The sequence below is a fragment of the Amblyomma maculatum genome, chromosome 4, assembly GCF_055883805.1.
Source record: "Amblyomma maculatum isolate TAMU_Amacu chromosome 4, ASM5588380v1, whole genome shotgun sequence".
Lineage (NCBI taxonomy): Eukaryota > Metazoa > Arthropoda > Arachnida > Ixodida > Ixodidae > Amblyomma > Amblyomma maculatum.
The window spans coordinates 24,509,389-24,532,166 of NC_139347.1; the positions used below are offsets into that span (position 1 = coordinate 24,509,389).

Sequence of the window (22,778 nt, forward strand, 5' to 3'; positions counted from 1 at the left end):
TTGTGTTTTCACAAGATGTTCAAAAAAGATGTGACCTGCAACTTTTTCTCACTTTAACGAAATGTCTGTTCCAGAACAATTAGCATTGGTTAAATAAATTTCTTTCAAGTGTATTCCGCCGGCTTCCTAAGTTTCTAGCTAGCATTTAGATTATATTAATTCTTCTTGCTACAAAAACTGCGAGCACATCCCACACTGTTGAATAACTGGCCTTTTTAACCTTTCAAGTCGCAATTGTTGCCAACTGGTACCATAGCCAAATGTACGCCTCCGTGAGTTAATGTTCATATGGCCCTGTGCACAGATCTGGCTCCCAACGTGCTCCTTGTAGTCACAACTGTTCAACTAAACCTCTTATGTAGAACAAGAAAGTAGTGTTAGGAAACAGGGCCCTGTTCAACACTTCATTTCGCATAACATTTTTAAAGTTATTCGTCAGTGAAAAGGAAATATGCGTTGCAAGAAAAATTATTTACACTGTCTGGGCTCTATCTTATATCTGCTGATAACCGATGTTTGAGACTGCGGTTTCTTTGTGTGTGAAAAACATGCCAATTAAAAATGGAGACCTAAAACGGGAATATTAGCTACAGCGCACATAGTTATTTACAACCGCAAAATTTTACCTCATCTGCTTATAACGGCCATATTTTGTCCACGCAGCTAGCGGTGGTCGCGAGGAGCGGCACGGGCCGGTCTTCTCCCGAGCCCCGCCCAGCCGCGTGGAGTTCCTCAATTCGTCTCAGGCGGTGGTTCCCTGTGAGGCCCAGGGATCACCTCGGCCCGAAGTGTGGTGGTGGCGAGTGGGCTCCCAGGGCCCCGCGCCGGACATCCCGGGTCTCCGACATGTACGGCCGCAGGATGGCGCGCTCATTTTCTCCCCGTTCCGCGCCGAGGACTTCCGCCAGGACATTCACGCCGCTGTCTACCGGTGCGGGGCTCGCAACAGCGTCGGCTCCATCGTCAGCGGAGACGTTTATGTCAGAGCCGGTGGGTGAGCTTCAACTGTTCTCAGGTCTCTACCCAGCCGGAAATGAGACCCCCCGAATTATATCGTGGAATTTTGGACTTCCACCGGCATTTAATAGTGATCACTCGTGCGCTATGTAAGACTACTTGGCAGAAGAAATGTCTGTGTAAAACTGGTTGCCGATTGTTATAGCATAAAAATATCTTCATATTTTGTCAGAATTAATCTGTTTCGTAGTCATTTATTATGAAAGTACTGTTATTACACCGCAAAAATACCGCCACCAGTGTGGATAATCTTAGTAAGTTAATGTACCTAGTCGATCACGCTTGTCTAGAGCGCTCAAGTGGTGCTCTACGGAGGAAATGAAATGAAATTATAAGGTAGGCACGGATTTTAACTGATAATACCTGCGCTCTAGAGCCGCTACAAAGTCATGCGAGCCGCAGAGGCACAAGCCCATTGCCCCTCATAAATAGCTGCGGTAAGATTTAAATAATTCGCTACGCATCAAACCGCTAGAGCGTTCTAGCCAATTGTGATCTACTGCGCTCGTGCGCAGCGCCTAAAGGTTATCGGAAACAATCAATGGCGTCTAACCTTCTTTGAGTGCCTGTGATCGGCTCATGTGATAGCCACGGATGAGGCTCAAGGGCTACAATTTTTCGGGGAGTCAGAGCGTTTTCTTTGAAGAATGACACCTATGACGAGTCATGAAAAACTGTTGTCGTAAAGATAACCCAGCGAATGACAAGCAGGCCTTCAGTACGTCTAAAACAAAGTATGCTTCAGCCTCTGTATCATATGGCACTCCGCCGGCATATATCAGCATCACTTTCAAGTGGTTACCGAATAAGAATCTGCTACACATGCGAGAGCTCTCCCGGTCACGTTTGGCAAGAGCGGGTACGTTGGTGAGTTTGGTCGCCAGAATAGCTACCACAAATAAGGGTAGTAATTTTGCTTCTTTCCGAGTTTCGCTCTACTTCTGATCCTGAGAAGCGCATAAAAAATACGCGGACAAATCAAAAGGCGGACACAAGCGCTTACTTCTAACTTTGCGCCTTCTAGAATTCATTGGATGTGAGTTTTGGCGGCTTTTTAGACCTTTTAAAAACATATCTTAATTCTACATTTGTTAGGTGGGGCGATGACCTGTTTTTGCAGAAACAGGGAATATGTATAAGGCCCAGTGTGGCTCCCATTTTAAGTGATCTGTTTTTATCTAATTGGGGCAGGAGGCTCTTTGCCTGCCTGAAAGATGTAGAGGTGTTAAAGTTTTTCATTGTGTGGATGATTATTTAATCTTTTTTAGACACATCTTTAATCACCCTCGATGAGGTCGTTGGAAGTGCTTTAGATTTTTTTTCGGACTGTTTATCTCCACTTGTCACACATGAGCTCCCTGATAACAATGACATAAGTTTTCTCGATATCATGTTAACCTTTTAGAAGATCATACTTGCTAGATTTATCATCCCAGGGATGGAAAAGTACTTTTACCTTTCAGCTCTGCGCACTGTAAACTCATTAAACGTAACATAGGTCGTTTAGGTTGCGTCAATTGTTTTAAAAAGTCATGCCCTAATGTTGTTGCAGAAAGCATCTTCTTGCAGTCAAAAAAGTCGCAAGATGGTGGTTACCCGCTGCTAATGGTGGTTTCAGTTGCAGAAGGACTCGTCAAAATGAACGAAAGGAAAACTAAGTCACATCAAGAGCCAGAAAAGACAAAAGATAAAAGAAAATATGCATCATTCCCTATAAGCACAGGTTTTCGCACAACCTTACAAAAATTGGTAGCCGTGTGAATGCCAATGTTTGGTTCTCTGCCACATGTAAACTGAGCGCGCTATGTAAGCAAAGCACTTCAGAAAACCGGATGAAGTCTGGTTGCGCGATCAAGCATCAAAAGCCGTTTGTAAAATGTACCGAAGGGGTTGTGTACAAGGGGCCTTTGACTTGTGGTAAATATTATATAGGGCAACTGGTAGATACCTAAATGAGAGATTAGGTGAGCATAATTATGTGGTGGACAACAAAAAAGGATGGCACATGAGCATTCATTGTCTCAAGTGCAAAAGCAAGAAGGATTGTCGTCCTCTCTTTCCTCAATGTGAAGTTCTTTATAAGAACAAGTGTAAAATAACGCGCGAAATTGTTGAGTTTTTAGAGATAGCGCGAACTCGCAATGATTGCGTGAGTGATCCATCGACTATGTTGCCTGAGAAAGAGAAGGCATATCGTGCACCTTTTACATGTGCAGCTCGATAAAGTTTTTCCTTTTCACGCTGAGTTTTTAGCTTTTCATACGCATGTGACTTCAAGAATATAAATATTCTGCTTCTCGCATGAAATAAAATGTTTGGTAGTAAGCGCTCGTGTGCCCGTCTTTTGCTGTTCTCCGTGTGTTATTTTATGCGCTTTTCAGAACCAACATGGCTAACCAACTCGCCCAAACACAGATATTTCCTTCTATTATCTTGTATATGTGGATCATTTCCCGTTGTGCTTTAGATATATCCGAGAGAAAACGGTATGTGAAGAAAAAAGAGATGCGCGAATACTTCATTTCGGCCTGTACTGAAACACGACGGATCCAATTTCTGCTTCATTCACGGGCAACACTAAAAGAATTCTGCTATTACCACGACCATCAACTTGTCGCTCTTGTAGAGCAGCTTCGTTTTATTGCGAAGGCATTTAACAGGTCTTGAGTGGCTTTATATTGCACTCAAATATACATTATTTACACAAGAAAGATCAGCCTTATTTGACTAAAGTAACATGACTATATATATTTATATGAATGCCTTCAATGTTCCAAATTTCTGGAGAGCGTCAGGTGCTGAATCCATATGTTTGATAGCTTCGCAATAGACTGCAATGACTTCCTTAAAGCATTCTCTTTCTGACCGTGCGTCAAGATCTGCTTGACGCGCAGCCTCATCCTGGCTCATAAATAGCGTCCGGAGAAACTGTGGACAGAACGTGTCCGCTCTACCCTCATTCATCGGAAAAATGAAAATCCCGTCTCCATCCCTCGGTAATCCCAGGCGAGCGCTTTACAACCAACTGCGCCACGCCTCTAGCGTATGGATCAATGTAGCGATGACAATGACGCTGCACTTAGTAGTAATAATAATGACACTAGCAATGATAATGACGGGGCATTTAGTTGATGATAGCCAGTGCAACTGCGATGCACCGTGCTCAGCTGCAACTCTCAGGCTTCCGCATTTCTGCAGTGTATTCTCGGATTTTTTCTACTATGAAACGTGACTGAATACCTCCGTGACTCAATATACCAGCCTTTTTAGATGTCTTCTTAGATAAGATATTTATGTGTCTGTTTTATACTTATCCTTATATGCCGCACCCTCATCACACTAATCTTTTGCTAGCAACCATTAATTCAGACGAAACTATAGCGTGCTTAAATCACATATGTGTGCATAGCTACAGAAATATCAGAAGCTAAGCTTTGTCTTGAAATAATAGAATTGAAATAATCTAACAAAGCGGACAGCGTAATTTCTGCTCACCGTCATTCAGGTTTTTCCGGTAACGCCCGAGATGCTAGGTACTTGAGATGTGATATTGTGAGCTGAAAAAGATAATGCATGATATTCTTCCATTTTCCTTTTTTGCCTCTTTCAAGATAGTCTTTGAAATTCTAGTCAAAATTACGGATTGTTTGCATTTTTGTTAAGACACAGCTATATTCGAAATTCCTTAAATTCTTTAAACTTTCCTGTCATTCCTTTGAATAATAACAATCAAAGGTGATTACCTTTTTTAAATATATTGTTACGTGGTGGCATGACAAGGGATGGAACACGGCGACACAACAGAAACAGAACGACGTGATGACATGACGATGAAATATGCTTTAATGGCCAGAGGGCCTGGCGCGAGCGCTCCGCCCCGCGCCACTGCCCGCTTCGTCATCTTCGTAGCATTACCCGGGGCCACCGAGCGATCGTCCCAATCGATTGCTAGAAATCCAATGCATGTCAGTTTTAACTGACTTCAAAGCAGCGCTTCAAGGCATACAAGCGGCACTACGGCACGGCTCAAATGAACAACTAATTGCAGAGATCCGCACACTGCACCAAGCCGCAATAACCAAAGGCCACGACATCATCTACCAGTGGTTGCCAGGACACTGTGGCATTGCAGGAAATAACTATGCGGGCGACGCTGCCCGTTCTGCCAACAACGACGGAATTCCAGTTCAAATTCCGGTAACGAGAACCGACACAGCGAGCGGGCTTCGCTGTTTGGCGGAGAGTTCTCCAACCGTCGCCTCAAGGCATTGGACCCCGGACTGCGCCTGCGTATTCCCCATTACACAACACATCGTGAAACAACGTTACTGCGCCGCCTATGGCTTGGCGTTGCTTTCGCAAACAAATACGCCCTCCTGATCGGGATGACTGACAGCTCTGCTTGTGAACGATGTGGCGTTGATGAAACGATTGAGCACCTCCTTTGTGATTGCACTGTTTTGGAACTGAACAAAATACGCTACGTACTGCATTGGATCGTCTGGACGCTCACCCCTTAGCGGAAGGGAAGATCTTGGGACTATGGCCACAAAAGTCATCTGCACTCAAAGCCTACAAGGCACTTCTTCGCTTTTAAGAAACCAGCCTGATTGACACACTGTGACTTTCTCACCTGCTCTCCTCTTCTACCCTCCCCCTTTAATCCCCCATTCCCCTTCACCAGTGCAGGGTAGCCAACCGGAATTCATTCTTTCTGGTTAACATCCCTGCCTTCCGCCCTCCTTTTCTGCTCCTCCTCCTCCTTTCACAAAGCGCACATGACCCTGCTGTACTCTTCATCATTTTAGCTTTTAGCATAAATATAGCTTTATCATGGCTTATGGATAACCTTTTCTTCCCAAATAATTATACTGAACAATATCTTGGTAATATATAAAATTCGAAAGGAAATTATACAAAGACTTTAGTTAGTTACATCTTGTGTGTAATCATCCCTGCTTATCTGTACTAACAACGGACGAAGGGAACCTCAAAGAGAGCGCTAATAATTATGGTGTGCACTCGGCTTAACCATTCTAAAATGCGCTTTAGGAATGTGCACCCTGAATCGAGGCCAAAATTTCAAACCTGCTGTTGTTTTTCGGATAACTATGTTGTCACAACTTAATTTAAGGCCTATATAGCTCTACTTGTGCATAATTGTATTTTTTAAAACCCAGCAGACTTGTTCGCAGGATGGATGGATAGATTTTAAGAGCGTCCCCTTTGAAACAGGGTGAATTCAGTTTCCGCCATTCTCAGGTTGTTTTTTTCTTATATCCAGAACAGTGTTATGAAAAAGGGTGGTGGTCTGCTAGATCGGTTTGTACAGCGGCAGCGAAAGGCCGCACATTTTCTTTGCCACATGGAATTCTTGTTTCCTCTCTTATGTTAACAAGAAAGCGATTGCAAATCTTCTTAAAGATGCAAAAACTTAGAAACCTTTCCAAACTCCCATACTTCTAAGGAAACATAAACGTGCAGGTTCCAACTTAGTATTCAATTTACCATAACTCCAATTAGCATCGGACGGATAGGATGGTGCTGCTTAGCTCGATGCGAGGGAAGAATATTCGAACACAAAAGGTATCTCTGAATATGCACGTGCCATCCTGGAAGTCTTGAAAAGAGTTCCGGTACTTGTTAGATGCCACTTACAGTGTGTTTTTTTCTTTTTTCTTCATCTTAGCGCGCAGGCAGGGAGCCCTAATATCAATTCTCTGCCGCGGTTCCCCAGAGCACATTAATTAATGCGCGCATACGATGAGCAGCATTCGAGCCACGAGCCCCGCATTCATTGCGTGCGAGACAAGTTAGGAGAAAGAAACGGACGCAGTTTTTCCTCATTAGCGATTCCTCAGGAGGGGCGTTTATCCCCGGAAAGCACAAGCGGTATGGTCTTATCAGTATTTTATTGACGATGAAAGGAATCGCTGGCCTTTGTTACAACGAAACGCAAAATAGAATCCAGGGCAGCGCTCTTCCGATCGGTTTTTACGAGGTTATCATACTTCTTCGCGATAATTATCTTCTTCCTTTTAATAAACTTCTTAGCACCGAAACTTCATTGGTCTTCATTGGGTTTGGTTTTATCCTTTTTCACTTTTACCTGCAGAAATAATGATCAGGATTTTATTTAAGTTTTAAATGCTAGTACATGCACTACATGAACTCTTAGCAATTACTTGTAAGCAACATTTAAAGGCACACATAAGTGCGCTGGTAATCATTTCGCAAGCTTCTGCCGCGGATAATTCCGGCGGGGGGGGGGGGGGGGGGGGGTAAAATCAAATTAACCATATGCAATGAAAACATACAAGAAAAGGGTATATTATTAATAGAGTAAAAACAGAATAGAAAAAAAAATTATTGGCGCTTAAGCTCCTTACGTAAGGGTAAGACGCGACTGCGTAAGCTACCAGCCTACTTATATAACCGCGCTTTAACGAAGCCGTATGAGCGTACCTGCATAGCCTAGTGGTAATGTGAATGCAAGGGTCCCGGCAGGCTGATTCTGATATGAACTTTCCATATGAAAGGGGAGTTGGCAGTTGCTGCCAAACGTGACGTCAAGCAACCCTCTGCCACTCAGTGCGCATCATGTCAGCTGCCAGTTACCGCCTTCCAGTGTCATGCTCTTAACATTTTCCTCATAACGCCAACACCGGCACCGGACCTGACGCTATATCATTAAAAACTTGTTCACCTTCGAGGCGATTAGAGTAATATAGCTAAGCATGTAATAAAAAAGAAAATGCTTACCATTGAAGATAACAAACCACATTCGGATGAAAAGCAATAAACAGTTGCAAAATAAATATATTATGACTTCAATTTATTACGCAAGGAGGCACTAGCTATCAGCCAGATTACAAGGGGAAGCCAACACGGTTTACCTGTGTCATATTTAACGGAACGCTGTGGGATTGTAAACTGTACAACCGGGAGGAGAAACTTTTTACAATGTGTTGTCAAATGAAGAGACCAGCTAAAAGTCTCGAATACTCAACACCGATAAGTTAAATGCTCACCGTCCAAAGTCTACTCTGTCCTCTTACCCTGGAGTCTGAAAAATAGCTCCAGCTGACTTCTCTGCGTTGGTATTTGGAAAACGGGCCGCAAAGCAGATCACAGTGGCTGGTAGAGGAGACCAAAGCAGCACGGGTAGGAATAAGTTATGAGTTTTGGTATAAAAACTGTTCTCCATTTCAATCCGCATGTCTGATGCTAACACTAAAATGAAGTTCGTGTGCTTTGGCTTGTAATTATTTCTCGTTTTCTAATCATGATATAGTTTCGTATCCAGCAACCAATTTTCCACGAACGTGTAAACTAGGTCAGTTGCCGTTCATACTTCATACTGACTTTTTGTCCTCGATTTGCATGATGAGCAAGCCAGGACCTTCAAGAAAAAAAATACTCTTCCACCGCGAATGCAACTCCTACCCCTCCGATCGCCAGCCGAATGCGCTAAGTACACCACATCAGGCATGTGAGGAACTTATCTTAATTCTCCTCTTTCTTGCCGTCTCCATATAAAATGATGAGGCAATTAGTGGCAATGATAATGATAACAGTATGCGATGATAGTGACAATCTATTTAGTGGTAATGATAATGATGGTATAGTAATGAGAATGGCGCTACATTCAGTTGATAATAATGATAGTAGCGCCAAAGATGATGATGATAGTATGCATGACAATGACGATGCAGTCAGTGAGTACAGTTCTGTAAAGTGGCTTTCGCGATTTCCGCTATTGAACAGACTGAAGCGCAGTCTTTTAATTCGAAATGTTATAGGGTACTTGTCGGCTGTCTCTGCCTTGTCGGTAAGTAGCGGATAGCCGCAGAGCTTTACCAGCGAAAAGAAACGTTTTCGAGTATTTACCATGCGGCTGCCGTGAGCAGGTGTCTTTTTTATGTTTACCTATCAATGTCATTTCATTTTCTCAAATACTATGTTTCTCCGGTGCAGCATAAGGTTTGGAATTAGGCGAAAAATTACATTCATTTTACAGCACCAATGTTCTGGAATAAGGTGTTCAAACGTTTAAGAACTGGTAATGGGCTGGTTGTGGCTAGGCAACATCTAGGAAGCCCTGGGTCTCTCAGAATCTTTCCGAACATTCTAGGAGGCCGCTGGACATCTGTTTACCCAAGTGTAGTGGCGGTCAAAGCTCCTCTTCCTCCTCTAAAATGCAAAATGTGGCGGGCGTCTTACATTTGCCCCGCCTGGGTGGTACATTTGCCCGCCTACTGTGCCGGAGTACCCGGGTTCGATCCCGACCGCGGCGGCTGCGTTTCGATGGAGGCGAAACGAAGAGGCATTAGTATGCTGTGCGATGTCAGCGTACGTTAAAGATTCCCAGGTGGCCAAAATTCCTCCGAAGGCCTCCACTACGACTCCACTTTATCTCTGTCCACTTACACTCCCACCTCCCTCCCTTCCCTTACGGTGCGGTTCAGGTGTCCACAGAAACAAATGTGACAGATACTGCGCCTTTCTCCTCCTGTGAGCCAACTATTATTATGAGCTTTGTAGGATCTACGCTGAACCAACACGAGAAATGCACCACAGATTTCAGAACTGTTTTTCGCTGTTTTTTACCAATCAGATCAAACAAGGTATAAATGTTGACGAATTTTTAGCTGCCTTCACGGGCATGAAACGACAGCAAAGTTCAAAGAGAACGTATTGCCCGGTTTTGTTTCTCTAGATTTCTAACACTTACTCACGAAGAAACTCCCATAAAAAGGCTTGTTTTATTGCAACAATTTCTTTTTAAGAACATAAGACGGCCCAAACAACAATGCGTCAAATTGGAAAGCATCTCAGCGACACCACCTGTTTTGTTTTTTGTAAGCAAACAAACTGTGCACTTTAACTGAAGGGAATTGCGACTCAGCATCACGCTTTTCTTCTTTTCAAGTGTGAAACTGCATGGCGTACTGCGGGTTTTCCGTTTTCAACAATAAAAATGACTATTTTGCTTGTTACATTTCGTGAAACTAAGGCTGAAAAGTGCGCCGAGTAGCAAAGAAAAGCGAAAACAAAGGCGGACCAGGGCATCCTGCCTTTCAAACTTGTAAACAAAGGAACGAGACTGGCTGCACTGCAGGATGGGTACAGGGATCCAATCTAAGCGGCTTGTTCGGCCGGGTAAACACGGCCCTTGCGCTTGTTTGCTCACTGTGGTGCCACTCTGAGGGTATCAATCTCGCCCTCTCTTCTTTCGTGTGTTGTTTGGGCAACACTGTTGGCACGTCCGTTGCACCGTTGTAGGCGGTGGGATTGATGTTCTCTAAAACGGAAACTATGTCATACAATATTTTTCATCGCGAGAAGTTAAAAGTCCCGTTCATCGCAAAATTCGGTTTTGGCGTTTGCGTCACTGCAAGCGAAAAATCACTAGCATGTCTCTTGCAGCTGCTAGCTGGCAGGTAACATAACCGTACAATTACCGGTCGACAGTTTGTAAGGTCCCGTAGCCACATAGCATAGCAGTGCTGCCCCGCCTGCACCGCGGTGCTAACTGATGCTTAGCACCGCAGTGCAGGCGGGGCAGAGAATATGACTTAGCCCTTGCACTATTAATTAACGGCCGTGAGGGCAGCGAATTGAACATGGGCTTCTCAATTGAACGCGTCTTTTAGCTCAAAGTACCTAAATCGGGTTCAGATAAAACGCCATTTCGATTCACTTATTTCTTTCAATAAAGTACCTGCTGTAATGGAAAGAAACCACCAAAAGGGCAAGCATAATTTACTCAAACTTTCAGTTCAGTTCAGTCGTTCAGTCGTGTCCGACTCTTCGTGACCCTATGGACCATGTCACGCCACGCTTTCCGGTCTCTCACTATCTTCATAACATCACATAACTTCATCTGCAGTGCCTCGAGGATGCCATCTAACCATCGCGTTCGCTGCCTACCCCTTCTCCGGCGACCCTCAACCTTTCCCAACATCAAATCTTTCTCCAGCGACTCCTCTCTTCTCATCAGATGACCAAAGTAGCTGAGCTTTAACTTTAGAATTTGACCCTCCAATGAGCAGTCAGGATTTATGGTCGACAATATCGACTGATTTGATCTTCTGGCAGTCCAAGGAACTCTCAAGAGTCTTCGCCAACACCACAATTCAAACGCGTCAATTCTTCGGCGGTCAGCCTTTTTCACAGTCCAACTCTCGCATCCATACTATAATATATTGGGCTTTCCTAAGGAGCTTTCACACAGTAAATGGGAAAATCGTGCAAGGAAAGCGCGCCCAAGAGCGCTACCAACAGTATAGAAACTGAGACGGCAGGCGTTGTGTCATCATTAAAATTACGAGACACTTTAGCGACTAAAGTGGTGAAAACCTGAGAGCCGCATTCTGCTAGACATTTGTTGCGAATGGGGCGGTGAATGATGCTTCAAGTAAAGAGGGTGACTACTGTTTCAAGTTTTTCCCTTCCTTTACGGCATGGTACATTTTGCGACGTTAAAGATATCCAGTTGTTCGAAACTATTCCGTAGCCGTCCCCTACAACTTCTCTTTCTCTCTTTCCACTTTCACTCCCACCTTCCTCCCTTCCCTTACGACGCGGTTCAGGTGCCCACAGAAAAAAGTGTGACAGAGGCTGTGCCTTTTCCTTTCTGTGAACCAATTAAATTATTGTGACAGATACTGCACCTTTTCTATCCGGTAAATCAATTTCAAACGCCGCTAATGCTTGCTGTACTAACGCTTCCTATCAGTGTAAGTCCTATCTGTGTAAGGCGCCTAATTATTGTGGACACTTAAGCTCATCTTTTAAGGATATAACGCGAGAGCGTAAGCTACCAGCTCAGATATAATGTCACGCTTCAACCAAGCCATACGGACGTGCCTGCGTGTCGTAGATGTAACGAGAATGCAAAAGGTTCTGGCAGGCTGATTCTGATATCACCCTCTCAAATGAAAGGAGCGACCAGAGTTGGCAGCTCTTGCCAAAAGCGTGACACTTTTGCTGACGACAACGATGAGCCATTAAAGGCTCTCGCCTTAAAATGTACCACAGTGGGGAAAAAATAGAATAAGAAATCAGTGCACTGGTTGTTTTTTAAGTGACCTGAAGTTTTCTAAATCCTGCCTATGAGTTAACCTGGAACCCATCCAGGCCTCCCCTTCCAAAAGGAATCTTAGGCGCTTTCTTTATTGCTGGGAACTATTTGTCAGTGGTTCTGTATGATGTTCAATTATCTTGATGATTTCAGGGAATGAGCAAAACTTAGCATTACCGCACAATCGGCGTCGTAAGATACATGCATTACTTGGTGCTAAAAGCAACATGACGATTCGTGCTACCTCTGTGCGTGCTTTCCGGTCCTTCACTAACGTGTCAATATTTGTAAGATGTCGGATTGGATTGAGAAGCGCGCAAAAAAAGTAAGTCTGGAGCTTGTCTTTGTACTGTGTCCTTTCATAACAAGGAAAGCAACTTTTACGTGAACGAATAATAATAAGCAGTAACTGGCGCACTGTAGCGCGAAAGCATCAATCGACATGAAAAGCAAAAAAAAAAAAGTTTAATTCGAGAGGGATAGAAATTTTCTATGAAAAGAGGACAGAAAATGCAAATAGCATTACGCTCAGTGCACGCCTGTGGCTGAAGACGTTCACTGCGCAGCACAGTGCATAAGAAAACATTGTTTTGAAAAAATGTAAGCCTGCGGAGCAGGAAATTACCTTCGCATGGAAACCATTTCTTACGTGCCAGTACAAGCGTGCTAAGAATTCAATTTTACTTCACGTTACTCCAAGAATTTCGCCATAGTATTCCTGACGTGATCAGTGCAAAAGTGAGACGATGGGGAGGCGAAAAAACAAGAACAGTGCGCCTCCAGGCCAACGTGACAGGTGATGAATGTAGACGAGAAAGAGTACAGAAGGAAACTGGGATAGCGTAGACTGGAGCTGTTTCCTTGCGCGCGGAAGCTTCTTCATTGATCAGCACAATTTGTCAAAGTCAACTTGTCGCTTCCAGATGCGATTGATGTGATTCCCCCTTGAAAAGATTCCCTGCGGGCAAGCATCTCCTTTGTCGGCTCCTTTCACTTCTTTATTCTTACACTGCTAGCACTGTTCTCCTTTCGGAGAAGAATTGCTCCTGCCTGAGTGAGAAGAAACTACACGCATAGTGAGCACAGTGTTTTCCAGGAGTCTGGAATGTAGTGGGAGCGCTCGACTCGAATTTGCTTTAGCCGTCTGGTCTCTATCTGTGTATAAAAAGACTACCAGTAGTAACAAAAGACCGCCTTGTCTGAACTGTTGAGAATGAATGAGGATTCTTTTTGTGCACGTATGCCTATCATGTTAACAAGAAATGAACAAAATGGAAATTTTTCTGAGAAAGAGAAGATACCAAAATTTTCTTCCTGGTTTAAGTTTTGTTTTGTGTTAAAGCTTAAAATCTTTAGAAGTTAAATCCAGCGTTTGATTAAGGGAACCTAATTTGAATACATCGGTAATGCCTTGAAACCGTCTGGAAGTTTTTCTGCTCTTTGCGTGGCTAACTACTTCCGTGGTAAAGATTGGAGGGTAGTGAGAGAGAACTTACCTCAAAGTGTGGCAGTTTCCAAATCAACAAACTAAGCGTCAGAATGCTTGTCCCTGCACCTTACCTTAGGCCACAGGATAAATAGTTGCGTATGAGTAATATTCAAATATCTGCGGGCCGGTTCTTGGTGGTGCATTAAATCAAAAGTCAGATAGAAATTAAGTTGCTCATCGAGCTTCGAATCGACTTGCAAAACAGTGTTCTTGCAGATTTCACTTCAGGAAGTTTAAAGTACGGCGCATAGTGAATACCATGATTCAAGGACTGTGTAGATGTTACCTGCATCATGTGCGACGTTAGTTACGTGAATATTATGAAAGAGCACTTAACAAGGGTAGATGGGGGAGAAGCCTCAGTTCGCAGGTCGAGTCAACGTTTCGACAAATGAACTTGTCTTCGTCTTCGTGAAATATTTACGTGAAGTTTCGTGTTACGTTACGTGAAATATTTCTAGGCATTCATTTAGGGGGTCTATCCCTCAACGTGTTTCCTGTAAAAATTATTGCATTACGCAATTGTTCGATCGAACTACTATGAGAGAACCTCTAGAAAATTTTGAATATTTACTGCCGTTGATTTTCGCCAAATCGTGCTCAAGTACAGTTCGTTGCTTTCGAACTGTCGCTAGTGGTATTCATTTGCCATTGCTGGTTTTCAATTATGTTAATTCGTTGCATTTCGGCATTGAAAACTTACCTTGTATACCTTCGGCGGTGCATTATGAAATTTATGTACGTACTTCTCACTAAACATGTGCTTGCCTTATTATTTTTGCAAATTAAACATCACTTCTCTGGCCAAATGATTGATTTCCAGTGTGGCTAAAATGGTAAACTAAATAAATCTAAAGGGGTACCACGTGCTTGCATGGATGCACAAATGGGCCAGATTTTCGGATATTTACCGTATAGGCAAGATGCCGTGCGTTGAGGTAGCACATTACACTGCCCTAGTCCGGCAGCCAACACAAAGATTTTTTTTTTTCTTTGTCTTGTTCCCTAATTGTTGAAAAAGGCGAGGAACAGGAAATGTGAGCGTTACTGAGACGTACCCTGCATTGCTCATCGCGGGTATGTAATTCCTTCAATTGACATAAACTTTGTTTGTTTTCGTTATTTTCATCTGTCAAGCTTTTAGGAGTTGAATATTATGCGCCGCATTGCATTGCCGCGATGTTCGTGCTTTCTTTCTATAACTTATCACATATTGTGCGTCGCTTTACAGCTTTTATTATAATTTTGCACCGGCATGTGTCGTCTTACATGCATACGCTCGTGCAGTTTTGTCATGGCAAAACATCCTCAAGTAGAGTCACTTGTGTTTACTCCAAATATCATCAACGCTTTCTGCAGCCCTCCCCAACGTGCACTAAACCATTTAAACCATGATGAATTAGTTCGCATTTACCTTAGCAGTTTATAGTGTCAGGTTCCCTTCTGTTCATAAGACGGGGTGAAAAGCCAGCGTAAGTGACACAGAAGCTATATCCTGTAATTTCCATATATTACTAGTGAAGCAAGCGCAACGATATCAATTATTTTCATTTCTGATAGCCTGAGCAATACCGTTATTCACTTGCACAGACAGGCGGTGTTGCATAATATTCGTTTCATCGTAAGGTCGAAGTGCTAGCTCCCAGATGTGCATAAATTATTCTCAAATATTTAGCGTAAAAGTTGTCAATAAACGCAAAACGCCTAGAATCACTATAGTCTGAGTATTTCGCTTATCCAGAAAAAGTATTCTTTAGGTTTACCGTTGATTTTGTGAGGCTGCATGCCGTAAATTTTTTTTGCTCTACTTCGGCACTCAAGAAACACAAAAATATCCTGGGATATTTGTACCGCAACCTCCTTTTCTTATATTATCAAGTTGTACGTCTTTCTGCAATGACACCATTAAAGGCTGAATAAAAAAACTACGAGACACATGCCAACATGATACGAGACGGGAGGAGGACAAATTGGTAACGCTGACTAGCGTGAACCTTCAAGAAAAACGTCAGCACTACTTTCTGCCGACCCAACTCATGATCACGAAAAGGCAAGAAGCTACTGCAAACTACTGCGACTGCGCCACGTGTGAAAAACTACCTCCGCTCCGCGCGAGCGGATAGCGGGATTAGTGTGCGCGACAAGCCACATCCTCGGTAAAGTGATGACGCTTGCGCTACGGCGCCTCTGGCCACTGCGTGCTCCAGCACTCTTCCCCGTGCTACTGTGCCAAGCGTGACTAAAGAGAACGTGAGAACCGCGCCGTTCCAGTTTCGTAGCAGGCCTGGCTCATTTGAATACTCATTTGCATGCAAAAAAGGGGGCTGCCCCTTTGACGATGGTAATGGCACTGGTAATGGCCAGTAAGAGAGGTTAAACAATCAAGGACCACGACACTGTTTCCTTGAACGCGATGAAATTGCTTTGATTTGAACTGATTTAACTCTACTTAGACAAAGTTGGTTCCATGACCGTCTCGAGTTTCTATGCGGGGGCCTCAATCTAAAATCGCCTTTCTTGCGTCCCGGCTAACATTTGCTGCGATCAACTTTTATTTCCTTCCGCTTTTGCTGTTGTGGCTATCTTGAGTTTTAGGTGTTTTTTTTTTAATTTGACTGCGCATTTGGCTTTTTTTTTTTTGTACAGTTGCAGCTCAATGTACAAAAAGAAAAAAAAAACAGGGGGGCAAGTGAAGAACGATTTACTCCATGCCTGTTTAAACAAGAGGTAAAAATAGGCAGTGGTGCATGTTATTCTGCATCGGTCAGGCTTTTGAATCTAGGTGGCAGGCAATGCCTTATTGACTTGAGAGATTCTACTAAGTCGTCATGAGCTGCCGTGTAACTATTATGTGCATGAATAGGACCATAGCTAGATGCGAGAATTTTATTTAAGCGTAATGGTTAATGTCATTAGTGTTGCACCTAAAGTGCTCTTTTTGAGCATCTATGCTGGCCTAGTTCATGGTAGATGAAATCAGCCTGGCTACACAATCATCAGAGAAACTTTGACACGGCAAAACGATATACATTTTTATTGATAGCAAAGCGAATGAGATAAGTATTGCACTCTAATGCGTAGAAATGGTATAACAGCCTCATCAAAGGAATGTTTTTTTTTTTTTTTTTTTTTTCACAACGTATCTTTTTTTTTGTGTGTGTGGCCGGCTTGGCTAGCAAAAATTTTACCCGCGTAGATACTGCATCCCAAAATCCCTTCAGCAACAGAAAAGAAATACCTAGAAGCCGGCAACTGCGCTTTAGCCATTACGCCACACTTTTTTTCTATACTCCTATCAAATATCGTACCTAATATACTACCAAGCACTTATTCGTTAGTTGACTAATCTAAAAAATTGCTGCCGCCAGAGTTTAAAGACGTGGAAGTGCAAAAGTGTTAGCTCATGGGGTTTTAGTGATTACAGTATTTGAGAACACAGAATGATTTAAACCGTGCCTCTGTTTGTAAATTTGACATTTATTTATTCATCTTTTTCACATCAAGTATTACACACGAATTCACCACTTCTTGTCACGCCGCCATCGCCGCATGCACGCATCTGAGCAATCTTTAGACGAAAAATTCCCTATATACCCCCTTTGCGCACTCCTCGAACCCGAATAAAGCGCTATCTATGGAGCATCGGGAGAACCTGGATTCCGCACTCCCTAATCTATCGGAGCTATCGTCCATCGCAACATCATTTGGAATAGATTTCTTCGAGACAAATCGTTTTGTATCATCTACAACCATCAACAACGTGTGGTTCCCTGGGTATGTAAATAGGATATTCGAAGACTCTGACTTGGCGGCTTGACGCCCTTCGAACCTGAGGTAGTGCGCGCGACACTACTCTGGAAACTCCAAAACGAAGGTTGGTTGGTAAAAGTAGCTGGTTCCATGCAAGCAATTAATTTCATCGTCGGCCGTAAGAACACGTTTCTTATCTCCCTGATGGACATGCTTGCTGTAGCGCATTTTTATCTGACATAAGAAAGAAATGCACCATTCATGGTCGTGTGATGTGGTGAATAGGATGATCTGCATGCCCTTCTGAAACTCTTTCCGAATAGTTCTCCTGAAATAGCCTAACTCACAGAAGGGAGACATATAACGTTTTGATTCCAGTGCACTACAATTTCTGCCAGAACACGGTCTGATAAGGTGAATAAATTAAGAAAAACTTGTGGTCGGGTTAAACTTCAGCAGCACCAAACTTTAGGTCATTGAAAAAACGCTTCATGATGAAGTTAGAAGTGATGGTACTCTTTGTACATTGCACAATATCTGCAAGAATTATGTATGGTCGTTATACATTCATAATGTAACAGCAGCATGTCCCCACACATACTATGCTCAAGCCTGAATGATTCTAGGACCGGTGGCGGTTTTCTCCGGCTTTTGCACAACAGCCTCCCAGATGTCCCTGTCGTACATCTTACGTGATTCCGAATATTGATACCACATAACTTTAACCATGGTATGAATTTTATCTTTAGTACGAAAAAAAAAACAGAATATACAGCAGCTGCAGATGCAGGCAACACCATTGCCCATACATTATGGACCTCCGTATTCGCCACAACTGGTTTTGTTCAGATGTGCTCATGCTGACCGATTGCAGACTGATGTGCGATAAAAAATACAAGTTTCGAAAAGCAATGTAAAATACCTCACGTGCCTGCGCTGCTTATATAGGGTCTCCCAGCTAACTTGGACCAAGGTTTTAAAAAAGATACGGTTAGCCCTAGCACAATAAAACAAATTCAGAGCTGTTCAGAGTCACCTAGGCTAACCTCTAGTATTTTTTTTCGTTCACTAAAATTATTTAATTAGTGAGGACTAATCTGTGTTTTGTAATTATTGACTTGAGAGAAGAAGTGTCAATGCAAAAGTTGCAGGTCTTCTCGAAACACAAGTAGCTACGTTGTTTCAATCAAACTAGCGTTTACGCAGTCATATTATTACCAGCCGAAAACGATACCTGGCGCAAAAAAAAAAAAAAAAAAAACAATTCTAGTGACTGCGGCGTAACTTTAAAACATCGAGTCGCGCCCGAGATAACAAAATCTGTTTTTGTGCGCCTTGCTCTCCACCATGAAGCTTGTTGTACGCACTTGGTAAATGTTTTAAGGTAACAGCTGGTCAAGTGATAGCATTTTTTGAAGGCCTGTAAATAAGGCGGCGTAAGTCTTAATGTGATGGAAACACCGCAGCTACCTGTTTTTCGAGATCTATAATTTTTTCATTGACAGTTTTTCTCTCAAGCCAATAAATGCGAAAGTAGCTAATTAGTCTTCAGTGAACGAAAAAAATTACTAGAGGCCAGCATAGGTGACCTTGAACAGCTCTGAATCAGTTTCAGTTTTTTCCTTTCCCTTGCCGCTCCATTAAAATCGCAGTTTCGGTCCCTTTGAAAGACTACTGGCCTTGGGCAGCAAACATATCCGTGTCCCCTGCACGAAGTCAACCGCCTGCGCAGAAATACGGCGCTCCAGGTTATTGAGCCAATTGTCCGAGAAATTCCTTTCCTCTGGGCGATGTCTCCGTTGTAAACGGGCGCTGTTCAGAAGAATGAGAGGTTCAGCGCTCCCATCAAACCATTGTGCCAACCACTTATTCTTCATCGGTACATTGCACACGCCGTTTTTCTCGTTTTAAAATACAACTCCTTTTCACTATTCCTTCTATACCGCATTTAATTCCGCTATTGGCTGGCACGGCTCTTTTCCCTTTTTCTTCAGAAACGTGCGCCCTTTTATGCATACCTCATCGCGCGTATCGCCCTGGTTACAGAATCCATCCGTATTTATATGGCTTTGCGCAGTTCTCCTTAGAACAATCGTTGCATACTGGCTGGAAAACAACAAGTTTTTATTTTCCTCAAAAAGGGGCCGCAGGTAGTTGATAAAACCTTTTCAATTTATGAGAAACAGGGAGTTCTAAACACACTTCTACAACGTCACATTTTATAAGCGTCAGAAGTTGACAGCTCTGTGACGGCAGCAATATTCAGCGGCAAAAGAGGAAGGAAAATGAAGCTAGGCATCATCAACTAAAATATTCATAGCCTAACTATTATTATGCGGACAGTTTGGGATGTCAGTTTGCTTAAAGCTTACAGATCCGCGACGCTTTCTAAGGTACGCGAGCACCATTGTACATGTAGGCAATTTTAACGCCTCCACATCAGCAACGAATAAAAATGTCTTAATCCTGAGGAAGTTCACGGCTCGCGTGCCGCTTAATTATGTACGCCAGAAATAAAACCGTATTGCTTATTGTGGAATGTGTAATTTGCTGACAACCTGATGGCTGGGCAGATGAATTGGGAACCAACATTTCTTTAAAAATTACACTCTTTAACCTTATTCTTCTGTCGACTTGCCGGAATGTCGTAGAAATTGCAAATATTCTTTCCCTTCCCTGTTAGATGACAACGGCTATCTCTTGTCTAGTCTTTTTTGAAAGCAAATTTCAGACTCCAACTGTGGCGATGTCTTAAGAACGCCTAAATGCATATCAAGATGGCGCACAATATATGCCTGCTGCTTTGTCCTGCGGGCCCGTGCTTATTATACAAGTCACATGCCATTTCAATTCATGATATACATGTCTTATACAGCGCAGAAACCTGCAGGTACTTCTATCGGAATTTTGATGTGTGCATTAGTGCATAAATCAAATTGTTATTTCGTATTTCGTCTACCGTTGTGCATGTTTTCTACTGAAATGATCATAATTCAGTATACACAACGTCACGTTTCTGGGCATGCTTTACTCGTCTAGCCTGTCGCATACAACACTGATTCAGGTTTCGGCTATCGCGGGCTGCTGCAGACGCACAGTAGAACTGCCTGTCTAGAGATTTTGAACACCAGAGGCTCTGCCTCTATCATGATTATGTATTTCCAGGTTTTCATACTGAATATAATTCAAGAACTAAGCAAAATTTTCCAATAGCCAGCCGAATAATCTGCACGCCATGCAATGCAATCCTAGTGCAAAATATTTATTCTAAGTTCGCTCCAACCTATATAATCTAAATGTCAACCCGAATATTCCGAGCGGCAGTCATTTATTCCCAGGACCAACGAAATTAATTGGAGCGCCAATTGTTTCAATCTGAGTGGCAAATATTTTGATTTATGTAATAAAATGGATGCGACATATATTTCAAAGCACGAATGCTGGTAATAAAGCGAAGTTAAGATGATTGTAAGACCATGCGCCGCTAGAGCAACATGACTGCTATAGATTACGGCGAAAGTCTTTAATGGCTCATACGGTCGGCCTCCGTCCGGTCACACTATAGCTGTCAGTCAAATGACGTCATCAGAAAAAGAAAATTCGGTCTCCACCGGGAATCGAACCTCCATCCCTCGGATTCCCAGCCGAGCGCTTAAACTGACTACGCCATGCCCGGGATTATGAAAACTATATCATACTTCTGCTAATAACGTCGTAATGAGAACAAACGTGATGCATCCTGTGCAACAGCAACGCTGAGACTTTCGCATTTCTGCAGTGTCGATTCAAGAGTGCTCTCAGAATTTTTTGTTTCACTTTCCTCGCATTGTTATCAATTTCTTCTAAAAATAAAGGTTTCCAAGAAAATGCGAGAACTTAGTGTTTGACAACATTTGCGGCTTCAGCGCATATGCAAAAGAAGTACTAATGCCGTGTTCTGTTTATCTGGTTATGAACTCACGGCGCTGGATAGTTAGGGGCATCAAATCTCCATGATGATGCCAAGTGGGGTCTTAATATAACAATCGGCCATTTAACCAAGCTGTAGCCTGTAAAAAATATATTACTCATAATCCATGATAACTCTACACCACTGCATAAAAACAATGCGTAAATTGTAGTGTGATATGAACAAGAACAAGGCGACAATACTTGGATACCTTGAGCCCTTTTGATTCGTTTGGCTACGTTTGGTTTCATTTATAGGATTTTATCCCAAAGTTACTCGAGCCTAAAAGAGGCGCCGTAGTAGAGGATTCCAGAAATGTTTACCACCTAACATGCACTGAGATCGCACACCACGCGGGCGCTTTGCTTGTCGTCTTTTTTCACTCGCTCGCTCGCTCGCTCGCTCGCTCGCTCGCTCACTCACTCACTCACTCACTCACTCACTCACTCACTCACTCACTCACTCACTCACTCACTCACTCACTCACTCACTCACTCACTCACTCACTCACTCACTTGCCTCCATTTAAAATTGGCCGCCGAGCCAGGCATTCGTTCTCGCGTCCTAATTACTCCTAATTACTCAGCCACAGCTGCCGGCCCTTCCCTTCAAAGCTTTATTAGCGCATACACGGCATAACGAGCGGAGCTATACGCCTGAGATCTGTCACATAACTTAGTGACCCAAATATTGCAGATGAATTCCAGCTTTGTAACCCCGGCAATAGTCTTTAATTTGCAAGGACTGCTATTCAGGCAGGCTTTGAATTGCAATTTTCTTGTTTGGAGAACGATATGCGGCTTATAGCGTCAGCTCATACTTTCTACAAGTCGTCTTCAATATGCTCTCAGTATGAAAGAAAATTATGGTGGTCGAAAGCAGCGCGCATTCTACATTCTGTATGTTTGCACAGAGTGTCAAGTAGAGCCGGGCAGCTGAAGCTTCCTTTCTGCCATTGCTGGCTGAGCAGTGGGCACCAAATCTCTCTGCTCGCTCAGAGAGTCTCTGCTTTTCTATTTGAATTTTGAAAACACTTATTCTATTGGATTAAATAACGGGCTGTAGCTTGTAAGTAGGCTTGATGGAGCGCATCTGACTGGCCAGGGTTACCTGTTCTGCATGGCTGTGACTGTAAACGTTATCAAAATAGGAACAGCTTTGCACCAGGTCCTTCAGTCGGAATGCTAGGTTAAGTTTTGGCCCAAAATTTTCTGAACACAACACTGAATCTTGTCAACAGATGGCCATTGAATGACGTCATTTGCCAGCATGCATTGAAGTTAGCTCCTTTGGCAGCAGTCGTCGTAGGCAGGCAGGCTGCGCAGTAATGTCGCGGCCGAAGTTTCTTGAGCTCCATATGTTGTAGTTGGTCGCAACGACATTAAACCAAAACAGGCGTGGCCTTTCGCCATACAGCCATTCTCCGTGTGCTTTACGCCTGCATTTGACGTCTTCTCTTTTGCGGTCGACCGGCCACTTACTAACTT

General features: G+C 43.2%; 1 protein-coding gene across 1 annotated transcript in view; it reads left to right on the forward strand.

Annotated features, from left to right (window-relative positions):
- LOC146190512 (cell adhesion molecule Dscam1-like) overlaps positions 1 to 22,778 on the forward strand; it is a 140,724-nt gene that overhangs the window by 71,234 nt on the left and 46,712 nt on the right. Inside the window, exon 2 of the mRNA XM_084600181.1 lies at positions 664 to 990. Within this exon, the coding sequence (XP_084456307.1) occupies positions 664 to 990 (327 nt within the window). The remainder of the gene's footprint in view (positions 1 to 663; positions 991 to 22,778) is intronic.